The sequence below is a fragment of the Pelophylax lessonae genome (genome assembly GCF_965119305.1).
Source record: "Pelophylax lessonae genome assembly, chromosome: 10".
NCBI lineage: Eukaryota > Metazoa > Chordata > Amphibia > Anura > Ranidae > Pelophylax > Pelophylax lessonae.
The window spans coordinates 5,256,901-5,277,924 of NC_138777.1; the positions used below are offsets into that span (position 1 = coordinate 5,256,901).

General features: G+C 46.3%; 1 protein-coding gene across 1 annotated transcript in view; it reads right to left on the bottom strand.

The window, feature by feature from the left end:
* NRIP3 (nuclear receptor interacting protein 3) overlaps positions 1-21,024 on the bottom strand; it is a 75,168-nt gene that overhangs the window by 19,111 nt on the left and 35,033 nt on the right. Inside the window, exons 2-3 of the mRNA XM_082270756.1 lie at positions 2,796-2,975; positions 2,521-2,603 (exon numbers count right to left, since the gene is read on the bottom strand). Coding sequence (XP_082126882.1) covers positions 2,521-2,603; positions 2,796-2,975 — 263 coding nt within the window. The remainder of the gene's footprint in view (positions 1-2,520; positions 2,604-2,795; positions 2,976-21,024) is intronic.

A 21,024-nucleotide genomic window follows, 5' to 3' on the forward strand; every position in this document is an offset into this window, starting at 1 on the left:
CCAATGCCAGCATGCCGGTGACAGGGAGGGACGGGCACAATAATCCGGGCGGAAAGGATAAATAGGCACAGATATAATCGTCATGTCACCAGCCGCCGCTGAGCCCCTGTAATCTGCGTTCTTTGTATTGTTGGGTAAAACGTTCTGCCCTGGCATATTAATGAGTCTGCCAATTGTGCGCTGACCTCATTCTGCCAGGCGTGCGGCGCGGCTCAGCATAATTACCGTATCGCTGCGTGCGGCAGATTTTCTGGTAAGGGCCGGTTGCCTGCCAGCCCCGACCTTTCATGGTAATGTAATCGTCAGCTTCCCTCCCGCAGATCCGGAACCTTCAGGAAGAATGCAACGTGGCAGCAATGTGGCTGGTGTGGCCATCGCTGTCACGCCGTCTGCCTGGTATCATTTCTGTTATTCTTCTGTCATAATCTAACATCTCGAAATCCCCCCCCAGACTTCCTCCACACTAAACCCAATATTACATTAAAAAAAAAAAAAAAAATGTATTCTCCCACCACTTACAGTATCTCACAGAAGTAAGTACACCCCTCATATTTCTGTAAATATTTCATTCTATCTTTTCATGTGACAACACTGAAGAAATTACACTTTGCTACAATGTAAAGTAGTGAGTGTACAGCTTGTATAACAGTGTAAATTTGCTGTCCCCTCAAAATAACTCAACACACAGCCATTAATGTCTAAGCGGCTGGCAACAAAAGTGAGTACACCCCTAAGTGACAATGTACAAATTGGGCCCAATTAGTCATTTTCCCTCCTCGGTGTCATGTGACTCGTTAGTGTTACAAGGTCTCAGGTGTGAATGGTGAGCAGGTGTGTTAAATTTGGTGTTATCGCTCTCACTCTCTCATAATTGTCACTGGAAGTTCAACATGGCACCTCATGACAAAGAACTCTCTGAGGGTCTGAAAAAAAGAATTGTTGCTCTACATACAGATGGCCTAGGCTATAAGAAGGAGAGAAGTGCCCCATCATTGGTGTCCATGGGAGGAATAGTGCCCCATTGTTGGTACCAGTGAGAGGAATTTTGCTCCATCATTGGTATCAGTGGGAGGAATAGTGCCCCATCATTGGTGTCAGTGGGAGGAATAGTGCCCCATCATTGGTGTCAGTGGGAGGAATAGTGCCCCATCATTGATGTCAGTGGGAGGAATAGTACCCCATCATTGGTGTCATTGGGAGGAATAGTGCTCCATCATTGGTGTCAGTGGGAGGAATAGTGCCCCATTATGGGTGTCAGTGGGAGGAATAGTGCCCCATCATTGATGTCAGTGGGAGGAATAGTGCCCCATTATGGGTGTCAGTGGGAGGAATAGTGCCCCATTATGGCTGTCAGTGGGAGGAATAGTGCCCCATCATTGGTGTCAGTGGGAGGAATAGTGCCCCATCATTGGTGTCAGTGGAAGGAATAGTGCCTCATCATTGGTGTCAGTGGGAGGAATAATGCCCCATCATTGGTGTCAGTGGGAGGAATAGTGCCCCATCATTGGTGTCAGTGGCAGTAATAGTGTCCCATTGTTGGTGTCAGTAGAAGTAATAGTGCCCTATTGTTGGTATTAGTGGGAGGAATAATGCCCCATTATTGGTGTCAGTGGGAGGAATAGTGCCCCATCATTGGTGTCAGTGGGAGGAATAGTGCCCCATCATTGGTGTCAGTGGCAGTAATAGTGCCCCATTGTTGGTGTCAGTGGAAGTAATAGTGCCCCATTGTTGGTATTAGTGGGAGGAATAGTGCCCAATCATTGGTGTCAGTGGGAGGAATAGTGTCCCATCATTGGTGTCAGTGGGAGGAATAGTGTCCCATCATTGGTGTCAGTGAGAGGAATAGTGTCCCATCATTGATGTCAGTGGGAGGAATAGTGCCCCATCATTGGTGTCAGTGGGAGGAAATGTGCTCTGGCCTAACACAGGCATTCAAAGGGCCAAATTTTGCCCCAGTTTGGGGATCACTGATCTCGACTTAACGTCATTGGCTCTGCCCCTTTCATTCCTTGGATATCAGTTTTTTCAATCACAGAGGCTCATGTGGGCATTACCTATGCAAATCCAGTACTTAGAAACACCCACTCCCCCAGACCGGTCTCCACCTATCAAGGCATTTTTACATTTTCAAAACTCCTCCCAAGAGCCAGCACTGCCTGCCTAGGAATCCCCAGGATGGTCTGCATGGAAATGGAACACCCATGTTTCCAAGCTGGCATCCTCTCATCCAGACATTTTGACATTTACATAACTCCTCCCAGGAGCCAGCCCACTTCTTGCATCAGGACCGAAGGCTCTGGAAAGGAGCTCTGTACAGCCCCGCCCATCAGCCATGATCTGCCTGCATTGCATAGAGAAGCAGAAACTCCCAGTTATGACATGACTGGGCCTAAAATACGGTATGTAATAATATAAGAAATGTTTAATTTAAAAATATCACTCTAATGTTGATGAGATGGGAGGGGAGATGTAGAGGAAGCATTAGCTATGACTATGAGGCCCAGCATTGGCCGTACTCACCCCAATCTGTCCAGACAGGCGGAGGATATGACGCTGTGCTGACAAGAGGTGTCAATCTTGACTTTCATCTCCTTCCCTTCGCACTGCAAGATACAAATGACAATGTTGAAACTGAGGCCTTACATTTATGTGTTTCTCATTTTCATCCATTTATAAATTTATTACTGCCCCCCCCCTCCCGTCACCCCGCCTCCTCCCACATCTGCTACACTGACATTACAAATGCGGAATGCTACTTCCATATGATGTATATTTTGTCATTGCAAGAGCCATACCTGACCCCAGACATAGAGGGCGTCGTCCTCCTCGCTCCTCCGGGGCGTGGCTCCCTTTCCATGGCTTTGTTTGTTGCTCTGAGCTGAGTGGTCACTTTTTGGTGTCCACGTCGTTCGGCTGCTTCTCAGCTTTGATAAGTTGCTGTCCAGCAGGCGTCGTTGGAGGATGTTATGCGGTTGCTAAGAAAAAAAAGAAAAAGAAAAGAAGAAGAAACATTTTAATTGGAGTCCAGGAAGTAGAAATGTTTTCCCATTTTTTTGTCTTCTCATATACAGTCAGGTCCATAAATATTGGGACCTCGACGCAATTTTAATACTTTTGGCTCTATACACCACCACAATGTATTTGAAATGAAACAAACAAGATGTGCTTTAACTGCAGACTTTCAGCTTTAATTTGAGGGTATTTACATCCAAATCAGGTGAACGGTGTAGGAATTACAATAGTTTGTATATGTGCCTCCCACTTTTTAAGGGACCAAAAGTAATGGGACAGATTAACAATCATAAATTAAACTTTCACTTTTTAATACTTGGTTGCAAATCCTTTGCAGTCAGTTACAGCCTGAAGTGTGGAACGCATAGACATCACCAGACGCTGGGTTTCATCCCTGGGGATGCTCTGCCAGGCCTCTACTGCAACTGTCTTCAGTTCCTGCTTGTTCTTGGGGCATTTTCCCTTCACTTTCGTCTTCAGCAAGTGAAATGCATGCTCAATCGGATTCAGGTCAGGTGATTGACTTGGCCATTGCATAAAATTCCACTTCTTTCCCTTAAAAAACTCTTTGGTTGCTTTCGCAGTATGCTTCGGGTCATTGTCCATCTGCACTGTGAAGCGCCGTCCAATGAGTTCTGAAGCATTTGACTGAATATGAGCCGATAATATTCCCCGAAACTCTTCAGAATTCATCCTGCTGCTTCTGTCAGCAGTCACATCATCAATAAATACAAGAGAACCAGTTCCATTGGCAGCCATACATGCCCACGCCATGACACTACCACCACCATGCTTCACTGATGAGGTGGTATGCTTTGGATCATGAGCAGTTCCTTTCCTTCTCCATACTCTTCTCTTCCCATCACTCTGCTACAAGTTGATCTTGGTCTCATCTGTCCATAGGATGTTGTTCCAGAACTGTGAAGGCTTTTTTAGATGTTGTTTGGCAAACTCTAATCTGGCCTTCCTGTTTTTGAGGCTCACCAATGGTTTACATCTTGTGGTGAACCCTCTGTATTCACTCTGGTGAAGTCTTCTCTTGGTTGTTGACTTTGACACACATACACCTACCTCCTGGAGAGTGATCTTGATCTGGCCAACTGTTGTGAAGGTGACACACATTCACCTACCTCCTGGAGAGTGATCTTGATCTGGCCTACTGTTGTGTAGGGCGTTTTCTTCACCAGGGAAAGAATTCTTCGGTCATCCACCACAGTTGTTTTTCCGTGGTCTTCCGGGTCTTTTCGTGTTGCTGAGCTCACCGGTGCGTTCTTTCTTTTTAAAGATGTTCCAAACAGTTGATTTGGTCACACCTAATGTTTTTGCTATCTCTCTGATGGGTTTGTTTTGTTTTTTCAGCCTAATGATGGCTTGCTTCACTGATAGTGACAGCTCTTTGGATCTCATATTGAGAGTTGACAGCAACATATTCCAAATGTAAATAGCTCACTTGACATGAACTCTGGACCTTTTATGTGCTCCTTGTAAATGGGATAATGAGGGAATAACACACACCTGGCCATGGAACAGCTGAGCAGCCAATTGTCCCATTACTTTTAGTCCCTTAAAAAACGGGAGGCACATATACAAACTGTTGTAATTCCTACACCTGTCACCGGATTTGGATGTAAATACCCTCAAATTAAAGCTGAAAGTCTGCAGTTAAAGCACATCTTGTGTGTTTTATTTCAAATCCATTGTGGTGGTGTATAGAGCCAAAAAGATTAGAATTGTGTCCATGTCCCAATATTTATGGACCTGACTGTATCCCTTTTCTTGTCACAATATGGGGTGTATTTTTGCATTGCTGTTTGTCCAGAGAACCTGCTGCTACATTCATTCTGTGCAAACGGGGCAAAATCCAATGTTCTCTTTCTACACTGCTCAAAAAAATGAAAGGAACACTTTTTATTCAGAGAATAGCATCAAGTCAGTTAAACTGCTGGGATATTGATCTGGTCAGTTAAGTAGCAGAGGGGGTTGTTAATCAGATTCAGCTGCTTTGGTGTTAATGCAACTAACAAGTGCACTAGATGAGCAACAATGAGACGATCTCCAAAACAGGAATGGTTTTACAGTTGGAGGCCACAGACATTTTTTTTCCTACTCATCTTTTCTGACTATTTTTCTCTAGTTTTGCATTTGGCTAGGGTCAGTGTCACTACTGGTAGTATGAGGCGATACCTGGACCCTATAGAGGGGGTCAGTGTCACTACTGGTAGTATGAGGGGATACCTGGACCCTATAGAGGGGGGTCAGTGTCACTACTGGTAGTATGAGGCCATACCTGGACCCTATAGAGGGGGTCAGTGTCACTACTGGTAGCATGAGGCCATACCTGGACCCTATAGAGGTTGCACAGGCAGTCCAACTCCTCCAGGATGACACATCAATACATCCCATTGGCAGAAGGTTTGCTGTGTCTCCCAGCACAGTCTCAGGAGCATGGAGGAGATTCCAGGAGACCGGCAGTTACTCTAGGAGAGCTGGACAGGGCCGTAGAAGGTCCTTAACCCATCAACAGGACCGGTATCTGCTCCTTTGTTTAAGGAGGAACAGGATGAGCACTGCCAGAGCCCTACAAAATGACCTCCAGCAGGCCACTGGTGTGAATGTCTCTGACCAACCAATCAGATACAGACTTCATGAGGGTGGCCTGAGGGCCTGATGTCCTCTAGTGGGCCCTGCGCTCACTTCCCGGCATCATGGAGCTCGATTGGCATTTGCCATTAAACACCAGAATTGGCAGCTCCACCACTGGCACCCTGTGCTTTTCACAGATGAGAGCAGGTTCACCCTGAGCACATGTGACAGACATGAAAGGGTCTGGAGAAGCCGTGGAGAACATTATGCTGCCTGTAACATCGTTCAGTATGACCGGTTTGGTGATGTATCAGTGATGGTCTGGGGAGGCATCCATGGAGGGACGCACAGACCTCTACAGGCTAGACAATGGCACCCTGACTGCCATTAGGTATCGGGATGAAATCTTTGGACCCATTGTCAGACCCTACACTGGTGCAGTGGGTCCTGGGTTCCTCCTGGTGCACGACAATTTCCGGCCTCGTGTGGTGAGAGTATGCAGCCAGTTCCTGGAGGATGAAGCATGTGATATCATTAAATGGTCCCCACGCTCACCTGACCTAAATCCAATAGGACACCTCTGGGACATTATGTTTCGGTCCATCTGACGCGGCCAGGTTGCACCTTAGTCTGTTCTGGAGCTCAGTGATGCCCTGGTCCAGATCTGGGAGGAAATACCCCAGGACACCATCAGTTGTCTCATTAGGAGAATGCCCCGACATTGTCAGGCATGCATACAAACTACTGAGGACCATTCTGAGTTGCTGCAAACAAATTCCACAAAATGTATTAGCCTGCTGCATCATTTTTTCACTTTGATTTTCAGGGTGTCTTTGAATTCAGCCCTCTGTAGGGCGATAATTTTCATTTCCATCAAACAATGTGGCATCCTTTCCTTCCTAACACATTACCCAGTCCATACCAGTATAGATCCTAACACATTACCCAGTTCATACCAGTATAGATCCTAACACATTACCCAGTTCATACCAGTATAGATCCTTAAACATTACCAGTCTATACCAGTATAGATCCTAACACATTACCCAGTCTATACCAGTATAGATCCTAACACATTACCCAGTCCATACCAGTATAGACCCTAACACATTACCCAGTCCATACCAGTATAGATATCCAGCATGCAATTTTTCTCCATTGGGATCTTATGTGTTTTCAAAGTGTTCCTTTAATTTTTTTGAGCAGTGTATTTCTTCCAAGTCTAATGTTATTCTTCATAAAAATAGAGTGGTCAAGGGAAATACCCCATTATGACCAGTAGATGGCGCTGAGGATCATAGGAAATAAGTATGATCCTTAGCTTCATCTAGTGGCCTTATTGTGGTGTTTTCCTGAACCACTTTATTTTTTAGGAATGAACCACATTCAACCTGTAGATGTACCTTGTCTATGTACCAGAGGCTCTGGATGGACAGTTGGATAAATAGTTCTATATTTAGGATGTATCTGGTCTATATACCAGAGGCTCTGGATGGACAGATGGATAAATGGTTCTATATTTAGGATATTGAACAAAAAAAACAATGTGCTACCAGTGAAGTAAATGTGAAAGAAAAAAATAATAAAATATCAATATCTAAGTGTAATAATGAATATGAAAAAGCAGCCAATATCTGTAGTGTCACCACATACAAATAAATATTATATATATATATATATATATATATATATATATAGGCGCTAATTCTAACAATTAATGTGAATAAAGTGCAACAATTAAATATCACATCCATATATATCCAATAGTAAAAAAATGCATAACAAACTTGAAAATAATAAAACATTTCCAATAAGTGAAGAGTCACTAAAAAATTAAGTCACTAATCACTAAAAAATTAAGTGACTAATACAGAAAAGAAGAAAGTCTATCAAAATAGTTCATGTAAATGTGAATCAAAAAATAAAAATAAAGCCATAGCTGATGATCCTAATAAAACGTGAATAGAAATGTCCAATCAAAAAGTGTCACCAATGTGAAATCCCAGCACAGAGTATAGCAACCACCATTGAGTGCAATGGCCGCTCATCTCAATAATGAATTGATAAGGCGTTTATCGTATATGTAATTCTCATCCGTGAGGCTCATACAATGGTGGTCTATCAAAAAGGATGGAGATGTGGATGCATAGCCATGCGTGATAATAATAGATATCTCCTTGGTTGTTGGCTCATGAAAAGAGAAATGGAAGCTCCATAGTATCATAAGGATCCCACTTTTTCTTTATTCAGGTGCTTGCATGATAATCGGCCATATAAAACAAAAGCAAAGTATCGAGTGCTCTCTGTAAAAACGAATTTATTATACCACAAAAAATAGACTCTCTGACACTGAGCAACACTGCGAGCCGTGCCAGCTGTGAACAGCATGAAGTACGATCCTACGATCCTCCGATCCTCCAATCCTCCAATCCTCCGATCCTCCGGCCCGCAGCCGTCAGTGTAGTAATGGACGTGGGTGAGATTCAGATTTCAGCTCCCTCTGAAGAAGGCTCTGGATGGACGGTTGTATAAATAGTTCTATATTTAGGATGTATCCAGTCTATAAACCAGAGGTTCTGGATGGACAGTTGGATAAATGGTTCTATATTCAGGAAATATCCGGTCTATAAATCAGAGGCTCTGGATGGACAGTTGGATGAACAGTTCTATATTTAAAAAGGATATACAGTATCTGATCAATCAAAGTAGTTACAATGTATCAGTGCCGGTTCACTTTGGGGTGATGCGGAAACCCTGCAAATCCACTGTTCCCGCATCGTACTGACTTGCAGGCAGTTCACCCTGCCATATGCGAATCGCTGGGAGTATCAATACTGAGTTAACAACACCCCCAGATTAGTTTGCATATCGCAGTGTGAACACCCATGTTATCCGATTCTGGTACGGACAAAAGAAAAAAAAGGGTCCTGTGCAACTTTGGTCTGAATGCAATGCAAATTCAGCCATACAATTTGTATGGTTGAATTTGCATCGTACAGACATTGCATGTGATTTTGTCTGACATCGCATATATGTGAAGATCTTTCTGGTTGAATATTTCGGAATTTCCCTTCTCTTGGTCTGAAGGTCTTTGGAACACGCAGCGGACGCTCGTCTCCTTCCCCACCTTCTTGTCATTTGATGTAGATGGGAAGGGAAAGCACTGAAGGTAATTACCATGAACATTCACGGCGTTGGCGACCCGCTTGCAGCTCGCAGATTACAGTGAAGAATTATTTTTTTTCTTTGGAGATCTGCCAGTTTGAATCAGCAGTTCCCATCCCCCGAGAGGGATGACAGATTTCACATCGAGCATGAAAGTGACTTTACAATTATATGAGAATGTCGTATCTGATTAACCTGCAGAACTGTGCACGGACCTCTGCAGACGCCCACCGCCACCACCACCACCGCCACCACCACCACTGCCACCGCCACCACCACCACCGCCACCACCGCCACCAAATATTCCTGGAATAACACGCCTCATTTATATAAACCGAGAGTATGTAACCCCAACAATAAACTTTGCTCCATTGACAGTTAAAGTATAAATCCCACATTTTGTATTGTCCCCAGAACAGGAATGGAGAGGAAATCTTCCAATGGGGACACTAGTTCTGGTGACGAGGGATTCCCTCAAATTAGAAGGATTTTCAATCACTTCCTGTCTTATCTGCCTACCTAGTTCATCTGTGCAGACTACAGAATACCTCACCTCTATGCAATGGAGATGAGGAGGGTGGTGCTCTGTAGTTCTAACACACTTCTTGTCAGGGGCTGACTGGCACCTCTTTGGTGTCATTGGGAGGAATTGTGCCCATTATTTTTGTCATTGGGAGTTATTTTGCCCCTTCATTGGTGTCATTGGGAGGAATAGTGCCCCATCATTGGTGTCAGTGGGAGGAATAGTGCCCCATCATTGGTGTCAGTGGGAGGAATAGTGCCCCATCATTAGTGTCAGTGGGAGGAATAGTGCCCCATCATTGGTGTCAGTGGGTGGAATAGCGCCCCATCATTGGTGTTAGTGGGAGGAATAGTGCCCCATCATTAGTGTCAGTGGGAGGAATAGTGCCCCATCATTGGTGTCAGTGGGAGGAATAGTGCCCCATCATTAGTGTCAGTGGGAGGAATAGTGCCCCATCATTGGTATCAGTGGGAGGAATAGTGCCCCATCATTGGTGTCAGTGGGAGGAATAGTGCCCCATCATTGGTATCAGTGGGAGGAATAGTGCCCCATTATTGGTGTCAGTGGGAGGAATAGTGTCCCATCATTGGTGTCAGTGGGAGGAATAGTGCCCCATCATTGCTGTCAGTGGGAGGAGTCGTTTCCCATCATTCAGCTTCGGGTGTGGCTGCTGCAAGGTTCTCTGGCTGTGTGTCTGTTGCTGCTCCAGGTGATCTGTTTGAGAGGGGAGTGAGGTGAAATCCCTCCCAGCCCTGCTGGCTCCTTCCTGGGGAGGCCATGCAGGCCAGCGGGGCCTCTCCTGCTGGAGGCTCTCAGCCATCCCCTGGTCGGATGGATGGCACCCCTGCTCCTGGACAAGCCGTGGTTGGTGATCTCTCTGCACCTGGTGAGGATGAAGATGCTGGATCCATTCGGGAGCGAGTGGTGGCCGGGATCAAAGTCCTCAATAAGGAAAGAGACAAGCTCTACAAGCTTAGAGCGGATTTAAAGCGCCTGAGAAAGCAGCGTGAAGGCTTGTTCAGCAAGAACCGCGGATCCATGGATTCAGAGGTCCAATTAGCTAAGGTCCGTGTGGAACATCAGGAAACCATCGTGGCCATGATGGAAGGCAGGGATGGTCCCTTCAGGGAGAAGTTTAGCAACGACCGAAGGTTTGCAAAGATGGAGGTGGAGGAGGAGACCCCATGTTCTGACCCCCTTCCCCCTCAAGGTGAGGTAAGCAGCCCATTGCCATCTCAGGGCTCAGGAGGCATGCTAAAGGTAATCCAGGTAATGGAGTCTCCAGTACAGGGAGATAAGCTGGTGTTTGGTGGTGTGGAGGACTTGCCGGATCATGTACCTGATAAGATAAAGGCTATCAAGTCTCAGGTAATAGACAAAACTGTTTTTGTGCCTTTTAGCACCTTGCCTAATAATGAGGGTTTTCCCAGTGACACCCAGGATGATACCCCTGTGCTCAGCAATGCTTTGCCTGCTGAGAAAATGTTACGTTTAAAAAATGACATTTCTGCTCAGGAACTACAAAACCCAGAAGAGCCGATTAACCCTGCTTCTGCTGAGCCCAAAACTGTCTCAGTAATAACTAACCAGGACTCTACAGCGCAGCAGCAGGAAGCATTTGGTACTGCATTAGAAACAGTAACTACACCTAATAACATTGCAGGTGTGGTGGGACCCACCATTGTATGTTTAACTGATAATGCTGCTGATTTAGGCCAAGCTGGAAATAATAATAGAAATGTACCTGATAATGTGACATCAGTGTGGGGTCTTGGCCCTAATAAGCCTACATTTGCACAGGTGGTAAGCTGTGCTCCTGGCAATATCATCAAGCCAGGAATACAATCAAGGAGGAGCTCCGCTTCCAATCGGGGTTTTCCCTTGCAGGCTGCCACTATGAGCAACATTGGATCTGGTCTTGGGTCTATGGCTCCTGCTGGGGGTCCAAGGCGGAACGTAGTCCTCCTTAAATGGGAAGGTGGTGCAGTCCCTGTAGCACGGCGTATGGTTGTGGACCTGATCTTGGATATGGGTTTTGGGGCTAATGACCTATATGCCTTGATACATGTGGCTGGAAGTCGGGAGTACACGGTTAGTTTCACCAGACCAGAGGGTCTTGACCTGTTCTGGGAACGCTATATGGCTCGGTGCAGGTCAAGACCCGAATGGGAAGGTCTGGTGCCAGTGGCAGTTTCCCAAAGGTCAACAGTAAAGAAAATCACTATTATCCTCACAAATGAGAGTGTTCCTGCTCGGGACTTAGAGGTCTGGTTGAGAAATTATGGGGATGTTTTGACCAGGCCAGATAAAATTTATGATGAGCGTGGCATCTGGACCGGGGGTTGGTCGGTAACGGTCAGGTTGGCTAGGGATGGGAATGTTGTCCGTCACCTGCCCTCCTCTGCCTTTATAGGGAGGGATAGGATGACCATTTTTTATCCCGGTCAGCCAAAACTGTGTCACCGCTGTGGAGAAAAGGGGCATTTTAGCTCCTCTTGTTCAGCTCTGATCTGTTCAGTGTGTCGGGGGCAGGGTCATGTGGCCAGGGACTGCACCCAGGCGATAAGGTGCAACCTGTGCCTGCGCCTTGGCCACCCCTACAGCCGATGTCCTGAAGCCTTGCATAATATGGATAGAGAGGTGATAGATGATCTGTTAAGGCTGGACAGGATGGAGGATGAGGCCCCTGTTGTACCACCCTCCTCTGCGGTGACTGACCCCCCTGGTCTTGTTCAGGATCCCTCCCCAGTCCCTGTGCCCACCCCTCCTGTATCTGTAAGTATTCCTTCTGTGTCTGTCCCTGTGTCCCCCCAGCCTACTGTCCCTGCTCCTCTTGTGTCAGAACCTTCCAAGTCTGTGCCCCCCAAGTCAGTTATTCCCGATAAATCTTCCCTTCCTAAGTGTGACCTTAAAGAAGCCCCCCACCCACCAGGAGTGGTAGAGGGTACCAAAAAGGGTGCTGCTGCGGCTTCCTCTGTAAAGAAGTCTTCTGTGAATACTTCAAAGAAGAAGAAGAAAACAAGAGATGGAAGCATCTCTGAATCTGACCTGCAGTACCTGGAGGAGAGAAGGAAGGTTGTGAGGCGGAAGAGACAGACGGTGAGGACGGAACAGGGACAGGATGCCCCAGTGTCTGTCCCCAACCGTTCTAGGGCTTCTGCTTGGGATATCTCCTCATCTGGGGATTCTTCTGAGCAGAATTCAGAAATTGAAATGGAGTTGGAGGAGGCTTCAAGAAAGAGAGAGGCTTCTGGTGATGAGCAGCAGAGGGGAGCTAAGAAGCAATCCACTCAATAACCCAAATGGCGGTTCCCCCTCCGTTAAAAGTGGTGACAATAAATGTCGCCAGTATTAAGTCAGTAAGAGCTCGTTCTATGGCCTTCTTTTTGTTCAGCCAATTAGATGCTGAAATTTTATTTTTGCAGGAGACTAGGCTCACCTCCTTGGCAGATATTCATATGGCCAAGAGAGAGTGGAGGTATGGTCCATCTTACTGGTCTCTTGCGGCCGAGCCTTACGGCGGGGTGGCGGTGTTGTTTAAAACCGGCATGGTAACTGTCCGGCGGGTTATTGAGGTGGAGATTGGGAGATGTATGGTCTTAGACGTTCTTGTGGGAGGGCAGGACCTGCGCCTAATTAATATTTATGGGCCGCACACAAAGTGGGACAGGAAATGCCTTTTTACAAGGATCAAGCCATTTCTTTTTACATCCCGGCAAGTGGTTTTTGGAGGTGACTTTAATACTGTGACTAGGCCCAAGGACAGGAAGGACTTCAATGACCGGCTGGGATATGATAGCGTTTTTTTAAATAGTATGGTTAGGGATGCTGGTCTTGTGGATGTGCACATTAAGCACCTCCCGGATGACACAGGGTTCACCTTTCATCGAGGTAATAGTCAGAGTAGGATAGATAGGTTTTTTTTGAAGGAGGCCTCTGCTTTCTCACCCCCAGTGGTGCAGGCAGTGGAGTTTTCTGATCACTGTATGCTATCTGTGGTCTTGAATGTTTCAGACTTCCCTCAGAGGGGCAAAGGCATCTGGAGATTAAATTCGACTCTCCTTGAGGAAGAACATGTTAGACAATCCTTTGAGGAATTCTTTCAGGCACAGGTAACCATCCTGGACTTTTGTAGCAGCAAGGCTGAGTGGTGGGAGCTGACCAAAAAGAGGATTGCTGGATTCTTCAGGGGCCTAGCCAATAAAAAACAGTTTAATAGATACATGACCTACCAACGTTTGCGGAGGAAGCTGGATATTCTTGTCTCGAGAGGAGGAGATCCTGGGGCAATCTCTGAAGTGAAAATCCTCCTCAGGAAGTGTCAATATGACCGGCATACCTCTTTGGTTCTGGAGCGGGACTATGGGAAATACCACTCGCCTGACCCTTACCAGAACTGCAAACAGGGTGTAGCTGTTAAGATGGTCATTGGCCTTAAGGATAGTACAGGTTCCTTGACAAAGTCCAGGTCAGGGATCCTGGAGGTCGTGAGGTCTTTTTATGCTGAACTTCTTGGGAGGAAAGAGCCGAGACAAGATGGAAAGCTTTTTGGACTCTACTCCAGGTCTAAATGGTGGAGATGTCCCTTTGATGAATTTGACAGAAGAGATCACAGTTGAAGAGGTGACGAGGGCAATTGAACAGCTTGCCATCAAAAAGTCACCTGGACCGGATGGTCTGACGGCTGAGTTTTACAAAGCCTTTAAGTCTATTCTGGCCCCACATTTGGTAGAGGTTTTTAACAGTTGTCTTGCGGAGGGGGTGCTTCCCCCTTCCATGAGACACTCAGCTGTGATTCTTCTTTCAAAAGGTAAAGATCCTTCGATGATTGAGAATTGGCGCCCCATCAGCCTTCTCAATGTCGATAGAAAGGTGCTGGCGAAGATACTTTTCTGGCGCCTATCGGCAGTAGCAGAGTCTTTGCTTTCTCGCCATCAGCACTGTTCGATCCAGGGTAGGAGCACCTTCACAGCGGTTTTAGCTGTCCGGGAGGCCTTGGAGCAGTGCAGGGCTGCAGGCTGGGGAAAGTATCTACTGGCATTGGATCAGGCAAAGGCTTTCGATCGTGTCAACCATGAGTACCTGTGGTTGCTCTTTAGTAAGTACGGTCTGCCGGGTGGTTTTGTCGGTTGGTTAAAAGTTTTGTATAAGGGGGCAGAAAGCTTCCCTCTTGTTAATGGTTGGGTTGGACAGTCCTTTGAGGTTGGTTCTGGGGTGCGCCAGGGTTGTCCGCTGAGTCCCCTGCTCTATGTGTTTGCAATCGACCCCTTCATCGGGAGGCTAGAGAGCAGCATGTTGTGTGGGGTACCAGTGGGAATCCCGGAATCCCGGGTGAGCCGCCTTTGAGGGTTGTTGCCTATGCGGATGATGTGTCAGTGATTGTCACTGGGACAGATGAAGCGGAGGAGGTGGTCTCTCTGACATCACGGTACTCTGAAGCATCAGGCTCCAAGATCAATCAGGAAAAGAGTGAAGTTTTTTGGATGGGAAAGGAAGGTGAGGGGTTTGATCTCCCGGACACCTTTCCAGTGCCCCAGGAAAAAATTAAGATATTAGGCATTGAATTTGGACCTGGCGATTATGGCCTCAAAAACTGGGAAGGCAGGCTGGAAGTTGCCAATACTAAGGTGGTCAGCTGGAAGAGATGGAAGTTATCTCTGAGGGAAAGGGTTGATCTGATTAAGACTTACCTGATACCGATCTTCTTGTATGTCAGCCCTGTCTGCATCTTGCCAGTGTCTCTCTATGCTAGGATCTATAGTGTGTTCTTCCAGATGCTGTGGGGGAACAGACTGAACCCCATCAAGAGGAATGTCACCTATCTATCCAGGAGGGAGGGTGGCTTAGGTATGGTCAACCCCGTTCTTTTCTTTTCACTGCTATTTCTCAAGTTTAACATTGGTAGTATGCTTGCAGTGGAACCTCCTGGATGGGCAGGCATGTTTAGATCTTGGTTTAGGCCTTTTCTGCGACTTTGGGAAGAAGGTGGCCAAGTGAAGAATCTCAGGGGTCATCGTGGTCAGCTCCCAGCCTATGTCGCTCCGTGTCTGAAGTTGCTGCGGCAGTGGCGACTGTCGGCTGAAGATCTCAGATCCGCTCCGAGGAAAGTCCTTATGAGCCGAGTCTTGAGTGAAGTCTTTCATGACCCACTGGCCTTAAGGGATTGCCCAGGCCCAATTTTGAGGGAAGGGTTAAGATTGATTAATTTGGCTAGAGTCCCCCTTAAATTCAGGGATCTGGCCTGGTTGTGCTTCCACGGGAGGCTCTATGTTCGGGGCAATTTGAAATTCCGCAGTGGGATGGATCGTGGTTGTCCTCGGGAGGAATGTGCAGGTGAGGAGGAGACTATGGACCATTTTCTGCTTCGTTGCCCTTTTAACATAGAGGTATACAAACAGGTTGGGCGGGCCCTCTGTGTTCCTTTCCTCTCCAGGCTGGGTTATGCTGAGTGGGTGTACGGAGCATTCAATACTGGTGGGGGCTTTTGTTTAGATACACTTTTTTTAGTTAGTTTAGTAGTCCGTTATTACACATGGAATGCACGGTGTTAGGTCACCCTTCGGCGTAAAATCCTTCCTGTTCAGGTGGTGGTGTGTGACATTCTGCATGAGGTGGGGAAAATTCAGGCGCTTGAGAGAGACAAGTGGGGTCACAGGGCTTGGCTGAAGGCGTGGAGGGGTTTCAAGCCTCCCTGACTGCCAGGAGTCTCTTTCCCGGGTGTGGCTTTCTGTCTCTTATCACCCTAGATTTTTTCTTAATGTTCAGTTTTTGATAAATGGCTGCATACATAGGTGATGGGTTGTGCCTCTTAGGCCCTCTCTGCTGCTTTATGTAAATAGTTTTCTAAGAATGTTGGAAGTGGATTATGTATATATTGTATATATTCTGCACATGGATGTGAATTCCTTTGTTTTTTTCTGTTGGAATATTGTACTATAGTTCTGTTTTTTACTTTTGTATAAAATATGTTGCTTGATTCTTTTCAATAAAAGATCAATAGTGCCCCATCATTGGTGTCAGTGGGAGGAAAAGTGCCCCATCATAGGTGTCAGTGGGAAGAATAGTACCCGATCATTGATGTCAGTCGGAGGAATAGTGCCCCATCATCGGTGTCAGTCGAAGAATAGTGTCTCATCATTGGTGTCAGTGGGAGGAATAGTGCCCCATCATTGGTGTCAGTGGGAGGAATAGTGCCCCATCATTGGTGTCAGTGGGAGGAATAGTGCCCCATCATTGTTGTCATTGGGAGGAATTGGTGTCCCATCATTGTTGTCATTTGGAGGAATTGTGCCCCATTATTGGTGTCATTTGGAGGAATTGTGCCCCATCTTTGGTGTCATTGGGAGGAATTGTGCCCCATCATTGGTGTCCTTGCGCCCCTTTGTTGGTATTATTGATTGAAATCTGCTCCATGATTGGTGTCATTGGGAGGAATTGGTGCCCCATCAATGGTGTCATTGGGAATAATTGTGCCCCTTCGTTAGTGTCAGTGAATAAATTAGTGCCCCAAGGGCCAGATAAAAACAGGCAAAGGGCTGCATCTGGCCCCCGGGCCACAGTTTGGAGTCCACTGCTCTTGAGCCTCTGCATTAAAATATATACATATATATATAATGTTTGGGGGTTCTAAGTAATTTTCCAGCAAAAAATACTGATTGCTACATGAGAACAAAAGTGTCAGAAAAGGCCGGCAAGTCAAGTGGTTAATTTTTGACTAATTAGTAATGTTAAGATTCGGAGATTCCGATGGATCCATCTCCAATTTTGGATTCCATGAAATTCGTTACTATTGTGATTTGGAGATCTCCGAATTGCAACAATATTCGAAAATAATTTTGATTCGTAATGAAATGAATCGCACATGTCTAGCTCTGTCACTGACGGGCGATTAGCTGCGTGTGGGAAGATGTTTTCCTCCATATTCCTTCTTCCCGCCATCTGTAATCCCCCTCTGATCCCTATATTGATATGCCGGAGGTTCTGCATTCAGCCACACCCCCTTTAGGATCTGCATTCCTCTGATTGTTCGCAAGTTAAGCATGTAGTCATGCGCTGGTTAATCTGGTTTAAATCCGGCCATGGAGACTCATTTAATTAAATTGGCGCAGCGCGGTCCAGGCAAAGTACACGGGGCTCCTTGGGAGGGGCCGCAGCTTTGTATTCATTAACCACTTCTGGACCGGAAGGGTTTGCCCCCTTAATGATCAAAAATTGTACAAATGGAGTTAAAACATTAAATCAATTTTTAATAAACAATTATATATATATAAAAAAAAACACTACCAGGGCAACTTATGATCTTCTCGTCAATATATATTCTCCTGAGAAAGCGATGTGTGAACCGCGAAACATGTCGGGCAAGGCCTTTGCACAGCTTTCTGGCTTCCTTGGCCTATTGATATAGAGAGATCTATTTTAAAATGTATGTGTGCGCCATTTATTGTCATGTTTTGTGTGTTTTTTTATATAATTGTTTAAAAAAAATGTATTTAATGTTTTAACTCCATTTGTACAATTTTTGTACGGTACCATTAAAATCCCCATAGCCTTCTTTTTCTCTTTTCTTTGTCTTCTCTGCCTCTTCTCTTATTTTCCTTTTTGTTTTCTTCTGTTTCTCCTCTTGTCTATTCTCATATCTTCCTTTATTTTCTCTTTTTCTTCTGCTCTTTGGACTTATTTTATTTCTTTATTAACCTCTTAGCACCGACGGAACGCAAATATGCGACCTCGGCTTCAGGGGGTTGTAGTGGGATGATATGCAGCTAGAAGCGTCACCCCGGTACTTGCCGACTGCTCACGTTGCTGCTACTGCAGCAGAGCGGCTCGCCTGGGTCTGGCGACGTAGACCTACGTCGCCAGATACCGCCCTCTCTTGGCGACGCGGGCGCGCCACTGGAGTTTTGCTCCCGCTGTGTTAAGACACAGCGGGAGTCGGGCCAGGGGAGGAGAGGCGGCGATCACCGTCTCTCTTCCCCGATCGTTGGGGAAAGACTGAGAGGAGAGGCAGCGATCACCGTCTCTCTTCCCCGATCGTTGGGGAAAGACTGAGAGGAGAGGCGGCGATCACCGTCTCTCTTCCCCGATCGTTGGGGAAAGACTGAGAGGAGAGGCGGCGATCACCATCTCTCTTCCCCGATCGTTGGGGAAAGACTGAGAGGAGAGGCGGCGATCACCGTCTCTCTTCCCCGATCGTTGGGGAAAGACTGAGAGGAGAGGCGGCGATCACCGTCTCTCTTCCCCGATCGTTGGGGAAAGACTGAGAGGAGAGGCGGCGATCACCGTCTCTCTTCTCCGATCGTTGGGGAAAGACTGAGAGGAGAGGCGGTGATCACCGCCGCTCTTCCCCGATCGTTGGGGAAAGACTGAGAGGAGAGGCGGCGATCACCGTCTCTCTTCCCCGATCGTTGGGGAAAGACTGAGAGGAGAGGCGGCGATCACTGTCTCTCTTCCCCGATCGTTGGGGAAAGACTGAGAGGAGAGGCGGCGATCACCGTCTCTCTTCCCCGATCGTTGGGGAAAGACTGAGAGGAGAGGCGGCGATCACCGTCTCTCTTCCCCGATCGTTGGGGAAAGACTGAGAGGAGAGGCGGCGATCACCGTCTCTCTTCTCCGATCGTTGGGGAAAGACTGAGAGGAGAGGCGGTGATCACCGCCGCTCTTCCCCGATCGTTGGGGAAAGACTGAGAAAATTCGCCCGCTTGTGTAAACAAAGTGGGCGGATCTCCTCTGGGACAGGCAGGGACAGATCACAGGATTCAGCATAGCTCAACCTGCGATCTGTGTCTGTGTCACACAATCTCCCTCCCCCCACACAACTCAGTAAGCATGAGGCACACATGTCATTATTACAGTAACAGTGCATATTTATAGCACTGGTTACTGTAGTAATGTCACCGGTCCCCCCAAAAGTGTCAAAAATATCAGTCAAGGGTCCGATCTGTCCGCCGCAATGTCGCAGTCCCGCAAAAAAAAAAAAAAAATCGCAGATCGCCGCCATTGCTAGTAAAAAAAAATAAACAATAAAAATCACAAATCTTTCCTGTAGTTAGTAAACGCGATAACTTGTGCACAAACCAATTAAAATACGCTTATTGTGATTTTTTTTTTTACTAAAAATATGTAGCAGAAAACAAATTGGCCTAAAATGTTAAAAAATTTTGATTTGTAAATTTTTTTTGGGGAATGTTATATCAGAATGTGAAAAATATATATTTTTTTTTCAAAATTGTCGCTCTATTTTTCAAAAATTTAAAATCCCACAGGTGATCGAATACCACATAAAGAAAGCTCTATTTGTGGGGAAAAAGAAAAGGACATAAATTTTAATTTGGGTACAGCATCGCACGACCGCGCAATTGTCAGTTAAAGTAACTCAGTGCCGAATCGCAAAATATGGCCTGGTCAGGAATGGGGTAAAATCTTCCGGTTTTAAAGTGGTTAAAAATATGCTCATTGAGAATTTTTTTGTCGAAGACATGTAGCTAAATACATTTTGGCCTAAATATATGACAAAAATTGAATAGATTGAATATTTTTTGACTGTCAAAGTAGAAAATGTCAATTCTTTAGCAAAATTTTCGCTTTTTTTTATTAAAGTGGAGTTCCGGGCACAAAATCGATCTTTTTTTTGTGCCCGTCCGTTTGTTCACCTTCACCTGAAACAGAATTGGATAGTTCGTTTTTTTTTTTTTTTTTTTTGTACTCACCTTGTAATTGTAGATCGAATATACTCACCTATCCTTCACTTCCTCCCTCTGCGCCGCGGCTCCGCCGTCACTTCCGGGCTTGCAATGATTCCTGGGAGATGAACGTCATCGCTCCCAGGAATCAATGCGACGGCACCGGCCCCGCTCGTCACTTCCGGGGCGACGCCGCATTCCCTGCTAAACAGCTTATGGGCATGCCCAGAAGCTGTGGAGGAATGCGGCGCCGAGAGGGGCCGGTGCAGGCGCATTCTGGGACAAGAAGACGCGGAAGAAGACACAGAAGAGGACCGCGCCGGCTTCAGCTGCCCACAAGAGAGATGGAAACGCTGTGGAAGAAATTTTATAAGTAAGTATTTCTTCTTGCAGGTAAGTGCGAACCGGGACAGATCAGAAGCTAGCCATTGTGGAATGTGTTAGCCCTGACTGTCCCGGGGGTATGTTTAGTAAAAAATGGTTTCTGTGCCCGGAACTCCGCTTTAATATCGCAAAAAATGAAAAGCGCAGAGCTGATCAAATACCACCAAAAGAAAGCTCTGTTTGTGGGAAAAAAAGGACGTAAATTTTGTTTGGGTACTGCGTTGCATGACCGCGCAATTGTCAGTTAAAGTCGCGCAGTGCCAAGTTGAAAAAAGTGGCCTGGATGTTAAGAAGGAAAATCCTCCGGTCTTAAAGTGGTTAAAGCTGACGGTCCGCTTTCTTGTAATGACAACTGATGCGGCTGAGCTGTCCCCACTGGGAGACCCGAGCGACCAACCGGCTTGTCCTTGGTATTCGGCTTTGATCGGATCTCCGATGAGAAGACCCAGAAGCGACGACATGACATCACTTCCAGTTACTGGAGCCTTGAAGGTGCCAGATAAAAAAAAAAAAATGACAGCATTCAAAACAGCCAAACTTGGCATTATGAAGGCTTTTAAGTGCAAAGGAGATGATTTGGGGTCTTTTAGCCCCCCGATCCCTCCATAAACAGTACCTGTCACTGCCTATTACTGTCACAAGGGGTGTTTACATTCCTTCTCACAGCAATAAAAGCGA